Source organism: Capsicum annuum, chromosome 5, assembly GCF_002878395.1.
Source record: "Capsicum annuum cultivar UCD-10X-F1 chromosome 5, UCD10Xv1.1, whole genome shotgun sequence".
Classification (NCBI taxonomy): Eukaryota; Viridiplantae; Streptophyta; class Magnoliopsida; order Solanales; family Solanaceae; genus Capsicum; species Capsicum annuum.
In genome coordinates this window covers 28,949,952-28,963,646 of record NC_061115.1, presented here as the reverse complement: position 1 = coordinate 28,963,646, position 13,695 = coordinate 28,949,952, and the positions used below count along the sequence as shown (strand labels likewise).

Genomic DNA, 13,695 nt, shown 5'->3' with positions numbered 1-13,695 from the left:
AGTAAGTTGTAATATATTGCATTTGCGAAAAAATAAAAAATTTTGCAATTTTTTGCATGTATATCTACTTCATGACAACTTTAGATGTACGGTGTATGAAGTTCAGCCTAGACCATATATGGCTGAACTTGCCTCACTATGTCTAAGAGGTTTGATTTTTCAAGTGCGTGCTTAACTTCAGACACCATGTGTTTGAAGTGGGAATATATGTAAAAAATATTTAAAAGTGGGTACATGTTAAATGACAGTATCAAAGCAGGCAGCCTCATGAAACTTTTACACCTTTAGCTGAAGTAAATAATAGATAGTTGACAGGTAAAGCATAAGATAACAATATCAAATTCTGCATACATCCTACCTTTTCCAGACCCTCGCCGGTGGGATACAATGGGTATGTTGTTGTTAAGACAATCAATGTGAGTTCATAAACAAGTGAACTAACGTTTACTCGAAGTAAATAATGAGAGGTCAGGAACAAAAAATGTCGATGTCAAAAGCTTCTCCCATCAACTGTGAGTAGTAACCAATGGAAGCTTCTCTTCGCGGTATCTTTTCCATTTCCAATATTGCTCTCAGGCTGTTTTTCTAGGACTACTGCAACCATGTAAAGGGAAAAAGATAAGAATCAACATACAAATGATCCAAAAGCCTGTTGCTGATGACTTATATGCTTGAAGGTCGAAGCTAATCATAATTCAAACTTAGATGTTGATTTCTGAAGGACATTATGTCGTGTAGAACTATATGCTAATGTTTAGAAACCTAAAATGTTGAGGTCAGACCCTCTAAATTGAGACGTTGGAGCAATTATTTGCTGATATCGAAATGTCAGCAAATGGTAACCCGGTTTGAACATTAAGAAGTCTAAATTAGTGAAACCAAGAGGTTCACATAAACATTTTATATAAAGAATATCCACAACTTATCAACCTTAGAATTTTCAAAATCTGGGTCGGGTCCATGTGACCCGACCTGATCCGACACCCCCAGGGACCAAGGTTAAGAAAGGAACTCAAGAAAAAATCATACCACATGCTGCAAACTGAACAAAATCTCAAACTGCTTCTAAGGTAAACTACCACATTATCTATGACTATCCCCGGTAATTCAAGAATATTAGCTCTATATGTATGTGGCTCATATTCATATGCAATCATTGCCTTATTTATTCCCAGAGATTCAACCTTTAAAGAGCAGCAAAAAATGGATTGTTTCTCACAGAGTATGTAGATGCATTATTGACAGAACGTAATGTAACAAATCAGTTGTCAACGAAAGACACATGCTAAAGTCATTAGTTTTGTTTAAAATCTTGCAAGCATGAAATTTTCCTCAACTTTTGATTGCCAACAATATATATGCATATATATTTCAGTCAAAATGTAGAATTTAAATGTCGAGCAGAAATAAAAGCGGCAGTCAAAATTTTGAATTTAAATGTCAAGCAGAAATAAAAGCAGCAGTGATAGAATTAGATGCTGAGTAATTACTATAATCAAAATACCAAATCCTTCAGTAAAGGCACTCTAAATAGATTAGAAAAAACATCTTTGGACAATTTGAAAACATTATAAAAAATTGATCAGGAAAACAAGTTTGTAAAATACTAGAAAACATTGAAATAGTCCTCATTAATCTGAGGAAACCAAAATAGATACCAGGTTTATTTTCCATTGGATAGAATTGTTCATAAATCAGGCATCTCAACAAGAACAACAACAACCACCTACCCAGTGTAATCCCACCAAGAGGGGTCTGGGGAGGGTAGGGTGTACGCAGACCTTACCAGTTCCTCAGAGGTGTAGTAGAAAGGCCATTTCCAGTAGACCCTAGGCTCAAGAAAAGAGGTCTACTGCCTCAGAAGTGTAGTAGAAAGGTTTTTTCCGATAGATCCTCGGCTCAAGAAAAAGAAGTCTAGAAAAAAGACGTAATGAAAGTACAAGAGACTATAGATAGTGAAAAAACACCAAATAGTAGCAGAATAGTACTACAACAAAAATCAGGCGTCTTTGTGATTAAAAAGATGCACAAATATAGAGAAAAATACATAAAACAAACAATGTTTTTCCTTCATGCAAATTACATTCCCTTGAGAAGATATACATAAAAAACCCAAGGCATGAATATATATCATATATGTATCTTTTACTTAGTGGCATATTTGGATTCTTTATCGGCACATAGCAGAAACTCAGACTTTCTGGTTGAAACAACTATTCAAGATTAGTTTTCTATGGTGAAAGGGATATGAGAACTCTGTACTGTTGTTGCTACCACTGCTTTTGCTGCTCTAAGTGATTAGTTTCTTCCATTGTATGAACAGTGACATTCTTGTTATATTCAGGCTTCACGCTTCGCGTGCCACTTAGAATGTAGCTGGTTTTTTCCTCTTTTGGTGGAATATAGTTATGCTTTGCAGGTTCTTGTTGAATATAGCTATACTTCGAAGCTTTATGGGTGTTTTGAGTCAATTAGGATAACCAAGGAACTTTCCGTCACTGTTTATGATGTTTCAGTTGCATCCATTTGTACCTTCTATGACAAATTGCAAGCTATATGGAGAGTTGGTGCTTCACATAGACAACACATAATTATGTGTATGATTAGGGAGTAAAAACATTTAGGCTTTGAGTCAACATGAATATGAAGGAGGCTTTCAAATTGCATCTGAATGTGATCGATTGTATATATATGGAAGCCAAATGTATTTTTTCATATAATTTCACCCATAAGTCTTTATGGTTTCCCAACTAGGAAAATGTGTTTACTCAGCCAATCGACATATGAGGAGTATTTACCAACTTTACTCGACTCAACTTAACAGAGGCTAAGACTGTTGTTTAGAAGGAATATAGTTTACATATTCCCCCACATAATCTCATATAATTATCGTTTTTTCCTCAATAATCCCATGCTTCGGCTGCGCTTTGTGTATTAAGCCCCAACAGGCAACTGCAACTTTTTGTACTTGATAACACGACTAGAAAGAATCAAGCATGAGTACAAAGACAAATTAAGAGTTATGTACAGTTAGACAGGCCATTGAGAAAGTCATCAACTGTATCAATAAGTCCCTATTAGCATTTCCTGTCCTTAGAGGATACAAATGTTCCTTTCATAAAACAGTACACCATTTTACATGTCAATTTTATTACAAATGTTATTGCATATTGGAGGTGCCTTAAATCCATTACTTTTTTTTTTTGATAATCGTGGTGTCCGGGCCAGGTTGCGCACACCTCGACTAATTCTACGAGATACCTGCCACCTCCCACCAGCAACAGGTACTAGATAACTTTGTCCACCAAGTCTAGAATCTAGAACAGATGAGAAAAAATCACCTAATGTTTGTCTTTGTTGGGAATTGAACCTGAGACCTTATGGTGCTCAACCCAACTTCATTGAACCACTAGGCCACGCACTTTTTTTTCGAGTCAACTTCCATAATACTCAACTAATTTCGCAGGTTACCTTCTAACTCCCACCACCACATAGTTACCAGGTAACTTTGTCCACCAAGGCTTGGAAAGACAAGAAATAAATCACCTAGTGTTTTTCTTTTCGCCTCCACAGGAATTCAAACCGAAACTTCTCGGTTCTCAACCCATTTCATTGATCACTAGGTAACACACTTGTGTGCTTGCAATCTTAAATGCAACTCTTTATTAAACCATCAACGTGTAACTTAAGTTAATCTCATACATATTTGTAATGCCTCACATTTTGGACTAGAATGAAAATCCGTCATTCCTATGCGTGGATGTTTCAAAAGCCTCAAATCCTATATAAATTTAGTGTGTTAATCAATTATGTAGTGTGGGAATCTATTTGAACATGAATTTAGATCATAGAGGTCCCCTAACTCAAGTACAAGTTGAAAGTTTTCCTATTGTTCAAGTTTTAGTGAGCGTCAAAACTTGGGTCAACTTCAATCGACCATAACTTGTTGTATATGACGAACTGGGTGGTTTACTATATATCAAATGAAAGATCTTTGAATTATCCTTCCAACGATACCAATTTCGCCTAAATCCGATATCGGAGCAAAGAGTTATGCCTATTTTACTCCAGCATATCAGGCTGGAAATAGTGTGACGACATTCGTGATAGCTTATCACATTTGTGACGCCCTATCACGAAGGTCGTCAGCCTTAGGCAGAAACCAGCTCCTAAGTGACGACATTTGTGACGCCCTATCACGAAGGTTGTCAGCCTTAGGTAGAAACCAGCTCCCAATTGACGACATTTGTGATAACTTATCACAAATCTGACGACATTTTTGATGGCTTATCAGCCTTGGTCGTTAGCTATGATTTTCAGCAACTGGGAAATTATTTCATAAGGGTATTTTGGTCTTTGCCTTCACCTTCCACGACTTATAACCCTAAAGAGGCGTAATTTTTCCCATTTTTCTTCAGTTAAGCATCTCAAAAACCCTCTCTTATGCTCTCAACCACAAGATTAGGGATTCCATCAAACTCATCTCTCCAAAGCAAGATTCAAGCCTTTTTCCAAGATAATCAAGAATTAAGTTTCCCAATCCAAGAACTCTCCAGCAAATCATCAAGGTTTTCTTTCTAAGGTATGCGTGTGTTCATTCATGGACTCCTTTCGTCCATGAAGTTCAAGAACCCTTTTCTAAAACTATATATTATGGTTTTCAAGTTATGAATGGATTGTTGATCATGTTTATGCGTTGAATGATGCCAAGATAGAATCTTTATGTGTTATTATGAATCTATGACATCATATGAGTTGAAAACATGTAAGTTTGATTATTTATGATGAGTAATTGTATTATTTACACCTATGCCTAAGTTGTGCATGTAAGGTGTTTGATAAAATACCTAAGAGACTAGAAATCATGCATTATAGCTAAATTGTGACTAAGTGAAGGATTCATGATATGCCCCCATATTCCAATGATTTTCATGTTGATATTGTGTCTTGTAAATGTTGTTGGGATGTTCATGAACTAGTCTTATGAGATCATGCCATGCTTACTTGCAAATCCTACTTATGTACAAAATGTATGATATCCATGCACTTCATGGAATTCCCCAAGTTATGATATTATGGGTTGTTGATGTTGGTCACGTACTCAAGTCAGTCATGTGTGTCAGTTTCCTTCCATCGAGTCCTCGGGGTATTCGTACCCGAAAAATATAGCTGTGTGCCTAGAGCAATGTCATGTTATCACGATACTCTCAGTTAAGCAATGATCTATAGAATTCAGTCAGTCATGTGACTCAGGAAAACTCAGAAATCTCAATAGTTCAATAATCTTAGTGATCTCAGTACTCAGTCTGTAACTTCAGATTCACAGTCAATCTCAATAACTTCAGTACTCTCAATCAGTCCTCAGAACTCAGTACATTTTGTTAGTCATCGAAATTCAGTAAACTCAGTTTAGCATTTTGTTAGTCATCAAAATTCAGTAAACTCAGTTTAGCTCCGCTAAACAATACCACTAGTATCAGTTCAGCTAATCAGTTCAGTTCAGTTATTCAGTTCATCTCTGCTATTCAGTTTAGTGTATTTCAGATGGGAGTAGGATTCAGCACCGAGTGAGCCTAGGGATGGAGACTCACCCACTAGAATAGGATTGAGATCCCTAGAAGCAATCCCTAAGTTCCAGAACTACGTAGCCAGCGTAGGTACGACATGTCACCCGTTAGATAGGACTGACATACTCGCGGGTCACCCGTTAGCACATTTATATGTATAGGATTGATCCCAGGAGTCACCCGCTAGATTAGGACTGACTCCACAGCAAATGTCTTTACTAGTGGCGCGACTGACACTCTTCCAGTCAGGGCAGAGATTAAACGCCAGTCAGCTTAGCTTGGGGCATGTCGGTTAGATGAACACATCCCACAATTTCAGTTACAGAATCAGGGCTTTCAAACACAGTCAACTCAGCTTAGTAGTACAGATTCAGTACTGTTAGATACAGTCAATGCTTATCATTGTAAATAGACTTCAAGATCACCCATTAGCTAGGACTGATCTCAACTATGATTAATCAGTATCAGAATCATTAGATTTAAAGATCACCCGCTAGATAGGACTGATCTCAGACTAAGTCAAATCATCCTTATTATCAGTATACTCATGATCACCCGCTAGATAGGACTGATCTCAGATTTAGTTACTCCAAGTAGAACGGAACTCAGATAGTTCCATCAGAACTTAAACTGTCAGCTACAGTTGCTCAGTATCGGTTATATCGATTAGTCCGATCATTACCGTTATATCAGCTATATCAGTTGTCATAGCTCACGTTACCAGTATTCAGTTTCAGGACTGTTAGACAGTCATTCAAACCAGTTCTTCATAATTTGAACTGTCAGAAATAGTCAATAATCTATTCAGTACCTCAGTAACAGTAAAGTCATGTCGTCAGCATTCAGACTCAGTAGTCAGCATCAACACGAGTTCAGTTATAGTTGTTTATGCATGTATGTATTCTCACGTTCATATTAGTTAGCATTGTTCATGCATATAACCCTTTGCATTTAGCCTACCTCACTCGTATACTCAGTACATTCAGACGTACTGACACATTTGCATTGTGGTGCTTTCTCTTACGTTACACCATAAGTTCAGAGGCACGAGCCCAGTGTTCCGAGTTTGCATTGAGTCCTTCTCATTCGAGGACGATATGATTATTGCTACATTTACTATTCAGTTGCTAGATGGAGTTAGTCGGAGACATGTTCCTTCAACTCCTTATTCAGTTCAGTTAGAGGCTTTCAGACTAGATGTCAGATTAGATATCCAGATCTCATTATTTTCACTATTTATGACTTGTTTTGGTATTGTTATACCTTTTTCAGACATTTTGTTATCAGACGTTTATGCAGTTCGAGCCTTATGGCCTTTCATGTTCATGTTTCCGCATTTTATGATATATTATGCGGTATGCAGGTTCAGATATCAGTCATGGGTTAGCTTGTGGTCCTTCGGGGTCATGAGCACCGTGTAGCATTCCGGTTCAGAAAATCGGGGTGTTACAAACTTGGTATCAAAGCCTAAGGTTCAATAGAGTCCTAGGAAGTCTGAAAGCTGCATCTAGTAGAGTCTTATACATGCGTGTGTTGTGCACCACATTTATGTGCAGGAGGCTATGAGATGTTTTAGGTACAATTTCCCTTCTTTCAGTATTCATGTCGTGCCAGTAAGCATAATCTCAGTCTAATCCATTTCTCCCTTTCTTCTACAGACATGCCTCCTAAAAGAAGAAATGGGAATCAGTCAGCCCCTCAGCCCGAAGACCCTTTGGGCGATCATGTTTCTCATGCGGAGTTCAGGGCCGCATTCACCACTCTTGCTCAGTCAGTCGCTGCCCAGAATGAACGACCAACTATCGTTCTGGCCAACCCAGTAGCCAATTCTGCTGCAGCTAGAATTCGGGACTTCACCCGAATGAATCCTCCTTCCTTCACAGGGTCTAAGTCAGATGAGGACCCGCAGGAATTCCTAGATCAGGTTCAGAAGGTGACAGATGTTATGGGGGTTACTACTGTTCAGAGTGCTGAGTTAGCCGCATACCAATTACAGGATGTCGCTCATACTTGGTACAAGCAGTGGAAGTCAGAAAGGTTAGAAGATGCAGGCCCTATAGAGTGGGAGGAGTTTGCCTCTGCTTTCCTTGACAGATTCTTTCCGTTAGAGCTTAGAGAAGCTAAGGTACTAGAGTTCACCAACCTCAGGTAGGGCAGTATGACGGTAAAGGAGTATTCTCTCAAGTTTACTCAATTAGCCAAATATGCCCCTCATGTGGTTGCAGACGGTAGAGCTAAGATGAGTAAGTTCGTGTCAGGGGTGAATGACAGTGTGGTAAACGACTGTAGATCTGCCATGTTGAATAGTGATATGACTTTAGCCAGACTTATGACACATGCTCAGCAGATAGAGGAGCAGAAGATTAGGACGAGAGAGAGACAGAGTAAGAGAGCAAGGACAGGTAGTTTCAGCTTTGCTCAGCCTAAGTCACAGGGTGGTAACCGTTCTCAGCATAGTCAGAAATTTTCAGTCCTAACTCCATCCTCAGCTAGTGTACCAGCACCTAAGTCCAGAAATGACCATCATGATGGAGCGCCAGGCTCCGAGGCCCAGGGTAGTGAAAATAGAGGTCTTACTTATTCGCTTTGTGAAGAGTGTGGTAAGAATCATCTAGGTGCATGTATGGCAGGCAGTGATGTATGCTTTGGGTGTGGCAAGCCAGGCCACAAGATGCGAGAGTGTAGAGTTTTAGCACAGAGAGGTAAGGAGTTACGTCAGCAAGGTACCAACAGTGGTCAGCATTAGAATAAACTTTATGCACTCCAGACCCGTCCTAATCCAGAAAGTTTCCTTGACTTAGATTCGGGTATGTTACCAGTCTTTCATGTTCATATTATGCATTGTTAGATCTTTTTCTCTCATTCGAGCATATGTTTCAGTATGAGTTAACTAGTAAAGCCAGCAAGTTAGTTTAGTAATCGAGCAATCAAATTTTTATAGCTTGTTTTCTCATCCTTGCATCTATTCATGCTATCCAAAATCTCGGAGAATGTAACTATTTCAAAGTAGAACCTCCTAGTAGTTGCAAGTTCAGTTCATCTCATGCATAATGCATTAGTTTCAGACTCCCAAAGTGTAGTTATAATCTAGTTCGTAGATGCCCTGTGCATCACCCAGTATCTCCGTAAGGTAAGCATTCTTAGAGGGACATAGCGTCCCAAGGGAGAGATACCCCACTTTCTCTTAACGCTCTCATGCCTTAGATCCTTCCATTTCTCCTTGCATAACGAATTCAGTCTAGAATAGAGGGTACTCATAAGTTGACCTTCAAATTAAACCTCAGCTGTAAGTCAAGTATTCAGAGGTTCAGTTCAATTCATGATGTTCAGTCCATATGTCACGTAGCAGAATTAGTCATGTTCTCATGTTTCAGTTCAATCATAGTGCCTTTACCATTGGATGTTCAGTCGCATGTTCGTGAGTCAGTTCAGTCATGTATTCACGCATCAGATATGCGTGGTCAGCTTATCAGTACTTTTAGTCATGCATTCACGTATCATGTCAGTCATATAATCATGCATCAGATATGCATGGATTCAACTTATCAGATATGCATTCTCAGTTTGAGAAACTCAGTTTATCGGAACACTCAGTCCTACATTCATAAATCAGCTACCCATGCATCAGATATGCATGTACAGTATGATATGCTCAGTTTTCAGTTATGTCAGCCATGAAATCATGATCAGTAGTAATTCATGCTATATATTCGTGTAAGTTGTCTTTTCTCTCATCTCAGCCAGTATCATTCGAGGACGAATGTTCCCAAGGGGGAGATATTGTAATACCCCACATTTTGGACTAGAATGAAAATCCGTCATTCCTATGCGTGGATGTTTCAAAAGCCCCAACTCCTATATAAATTTAGTGTGTTAATCAATTATGTAGTGTGGGAATCTATTTGAACATGAATTTAGATCATAGAGGTCCCCTAACTCAAGTACAAGTTGAAAGTTTTCCTATCGTTCAAGTTTTAGTGAGCGTCAAAACTTGGGTCAACTTCAATTGACCATAACTTGTTTTATATGACGAACTGGGTGGTTTACTATATATCAAATGAAAGATCTTTGAATTATCTTTCCAACGATACCAATCTCGCCTAAATCCGATATCGGAGCAAAGAGTTATGCCTATTTGTTATGCCTATTTTACTCCAGCATATCAGGCTGGAAACAGTATGACGACATTCGTGATAGCTTATCACATTTGTGACGCCCTATCAAGAAGGTCGTCAGCCTTAGGCAGAAACCAACTCCTAAGTGACGACATTTGTGATAGCTTATCACATTTATGACGCCCTATCACGAAGGTCGTCAGCCTTAAGCAGAAACCAGCTCCCAAGTGACGACATTTGTGATAACTTATCACAAATCTGACGATATTTTTGACGACTTATCACAAATTTGACAACTTATCAGCCTTGGTCGTCAGCTATGATTTTCAGCAACTGAGAAATTATTTCATAAGGGTATTTTGATCTTTTCCTTCACCTTCCAAGACTTATAACCCTAAAGAGGCGTAATTTTTCCCATTTTTCTTCAGTTAAGCATCTCAAAAACCCTCTCTTATACTCTCAACCACAAGATTAGGGTTTCCATCAAACTCATCTCTCAAAGGCAAGATTCAAGCCTTTTTCCAAGATAATCAAGAATTAAGTTTCCCAATCGAAGAACTCTCCAGCAAATCATCAAGGTTTCCTTTCTAAGGTATGCGTGTGTTCATTCATGGACTCCTTTCGTCCATGAAGTTCAAGAACCCTTTTCTAAAACTATATATTATGGTTTTCATGTTATGAATGGATTGTTGATCATGTTTATGCATTGAATGATGCCAAGATAGAATCTTTATGTGTTATTATGAATCTATGACATCATATGAGTTGAAAACATGTAAGTTTGATTATTTATGATGAGTAATTGTATTATTTACACCTATGCCTAAGTTGTGCATGTAAGGTGTTTGATAAAATACCTAAGAGACTAGAAATCATGCAATATAGCTAAATTGTGACTAAGTGAAGGATTCATGATATGCCCCCATATTCCAATGATTTTTATGTTGATATTGTGTCTTGTAAATGTTGTTGGGATGTTCATGAACTAGTCTTATGAGATTATGCCATGCTTACTTGCAAATCCTACTTATGTACAAAATGTATGATATCCATGCACTTCATGGAATTCCCCAAGTTATGATATTATGGGTTGTTGATGTTGGTCACGTACTCAAGTCAGTCATGTGTGTCAGTTTTCTTCCATCGAGTCCTGGGGGTATTCGTACCCGAAAAATATAGCTGTGTGCCTAGAGCCATGTCATGTTATCACGATACTCTCAGTTAAGCCATGATCTATAGAATTCAGTCAGTCATGTGACTCAGGAAAACTCAGAAATCTCAGTAGTCTCAGTAGTACAGTAATCTCAGTGATCTCAGTACTCAGTCTGTAACTTCAGTATTCACAGTCAATCTCAGTAACTTCGGTACTCTCAATCAGTCCTCAAAACTCAGTACATTTTATTAGTCATCGAAATTCAGTAAACTCAGTTTAGCTCCGCTAAACAATACCACTAGTATCAGTTCAGCTAATCAGTTTAGTTATTCAGTTCATCTCTACTATTCAGTTTAGTGTATTTCAGATGGGAGTAGGATTCAGCATCGAGTGAGCCTAGGGATGGGGACTCACCCACTAGAATAGGACTGAGATCCTTAGAAGCAATCCCTAAATTCCAGAACTACGTAGCCAGCGTAGGTACGAGATGTCACCCGTTAGATAGGACTGACATACTCAAGGGTCACCCGTTAGCACATTTATATTATAGGACTGATCCCAGGAGTCATCCGCTAGATTAGGATTGACTCTACAGCAGATGTCTTTACTGGTGGCGCGGTACTGACACCCTTTCAGTCAGGGCAGAGATTGGACCCCAGTCAGCTTAGCTTGGGGCATGTCGGTTAGATGAACACATCCCACTATTTCAGTTACAGAATCAGGGCTTTCAGACATAGTCAACTCAGCTTAGTAGTACAGATTCAGTACTGTTAGATACAGTCAATGCTTATCATTGTAAATAGACTTCAAGATCACCCATTAGCTAGGACTGATTTCAACTATGATTGATCAGTATCAGAATCATTAGATTTAAAGATCACCCGCTAGATAGGACTGATCTCAGACTAAGTCAAATCATCCTTATTATCAGTATACTCATGATCACCCGCTAGATAGGACTGATCTCAGATTTAGTTACTCCAAGTAGAATGAAACTCAGATAGTTCCATCAGAACTTAGACTGTCAGATACAGTCGCTCAGTATTGATTATATCGATTAGTCCGATCATTACCGTTATATCAGCTATATCAGTTGTCATAGCTCACGTTACCAGTATTCAGTTTCAGGACTGCTAGACACAGTCATTCAAACCAGTTCTTCATAATTTAAACTGTCAGAAATAGTCAATAATCTATTCAGTACCTCAGTAACAGTAAAGTCATGTCGTCAGCATTCAGACTCCGTAGTCAGCATCTTCACGAGTTCAGTTATAGTTGTTTATGCATGTAGGTATTCTCACGTTCATATTAGTTAGTATTGTTCATGCATATAACCCTTTGCATTTAGCCTACCTCACTCGTATACTCAGTGCATTCAGACGTACTGACGCATTTGCGCTATGGTGCTTTCTCTTATGTTACACCATAGGTTAAGAGGCACGAGCTCCAGATCAGCAGTAACATTCCTGTGTTCCGAGTTTGCAGTGAGTCCTTCTCATTCGAGGACGATATGATTATTGCTACATTTACTATTCAGTTGCTAGATGAAGTTAGTTGGAGACATGTTCCTTCAACTCCTTATTCAGTTCAGTTAGAGGCTTTCAGACTAGATGTCAGATTAGATATTCAGATCTCATTATTTTCAGTATTTTTGACTTGTTTTGGTATTGTTATACCTTTTTCAGACATTTTGTTATTAGACGTTTATTCAGTTCGAGCCTTATGGCCTTTCATGTTCATGTTTCCGCATTTTATGATATATTATGCGGTATACAAGTACAGATATCAGTCATGGGTTAGCTTGTGGTCCTTCGGGGTCATGAGCACCGTGTAGCATTCCAGTTCAGAAAATCAGGGTGTTACAATATTGATGTTTTATTCAGAAGGAAATCGCAAAAAATCACTCATAAGAATACTTCGAAAATCCAACACCCTAACATATCATGACAAGAAATTTATACTAGCATGTCATTTAATCTTACAAGTAGTTACCGAGTCATCGATTATCCACCAGTTCCTGTTGATCACTTGCCCCTTCATCCTTTAGGTCTCCAAACTTCTGCTTGAAAGAATCTTGCCTTTTCAACCACATCATGTGCCCCTGCTCGACCAATTACACAAATTTTGATTTCTATTTGTTTTTCTTAAAAAAAAAAAAAAACGAGGTGGGGGAGGGAGAAATGGGTGAGGTTATTACGACTTAGGAAATCGAGCTGTCATTGACAAAGTGAAAGTTCATTAGTCAACCAACCGAGTTACTAAAAATTTCACTTTATTTGGGTAGGAGGGGGAGGGGATCACAAGATGCGAAATACAACTCTCACCAATGAGGTGCGAGTTCAGATAGTCAAACAACTAAACTATTAAAATTCCGAAACTCCTTACAAAATTTGTGGAACATTTCCATAGCATAGTTGAATTTTTTTAAAGAATTACCTGTAGAGCAGCAGCCCATACAATGAGGAATGAAGCGAACCAGAGTTTTTTGTCCTTAAGGAGTTGCTTCACTACGAATTTTCTGTTCTCCATTGATGTGTAGTAGTAACATTAAACCCTTGTTCCTAAAACAGCGTAATTTGCATACTTTGAGTGGGCTTTATTTGTTCAATCGGGTTGGAATTTCTCAAACGGGTTAATTCCTATGTCAACTCTACTTCACACCCACAAGTTTTATACTTGTACTAGTGAATTTTGTCCACGCTTCGTCATATTATTAAAGAAAATAAAATATGATAATTTTATTAATCTATATCTGTAATCCATAATTATAATTAATATATTAAAAAACTCTTCTTTAAATAAAATTGTCTTTTCATTATTTTTTTAATTTATAATTTAATTATTTGTTATTATATTAACC

At 38.2% G+C, this 13,695-nt stretch overlaps 1 protein-coding gene across 4 annotated transcripts; it reads right to left on the bottom strand.

Annotated features, from left to right (window-relative positions):
* Positions 1–265: 265 nt before the first annotated feature.
* Positions 266–13,481, bottom strand: LOC107870544. Of its 4 annotated transcripts, none has more exons than XM_016717105.2 (3): positions 13,272–13,481; positions 12,818–12,936; positions 266–591 (listed from the first exon to the last, which is right to left on the bottom strand). In XM_016717105.2, the coding sequence occupies exons 1-2, from the start codon at positions 13,362–13,364 to the stop codon at positions 12,832–12,834; spliced, it is 198 nt and encodes a 65-aa protein (XP_016572591.1). In that variant the 5' UTR covers positions 13,365–13,481; the 3' UTR covers positions 266–591; positions 12,818–12,831. The 4 variants fall into 4 exon arrangements, with proteins under 4 accessions (XP_016572591.1, XP_016572589.1, XP_016572590.1 ...); XM_016717103.2 differs by having other exon boundaries at positions 266–594; positions 13,272–13,480; XM_016717104.2 differs by having other exon boundaries at positions 12,828–12,936; positions 13,272–13,480.
* Positions 13,482–13,695: the final 214 nt, after the last annotated feature.

Excerpts from the sequence above, each read along its gene's own strand:
- LOC107870544 (XM_016717105.2), bottom strand. The coding sequence starts at position 13,364 with ATGGAGAACAGAAAATTCGTAGTGAAGCAACTCCTTAAGGACAAAAAA. Across the intron at positions 12,937-13,271 it reads TATGGGCTGCTGCTCTACAG|GGGCACATGATGTGGTTGAA; the intron begins GTAATTCTTTAA and ends TTGGTCGAGCAG.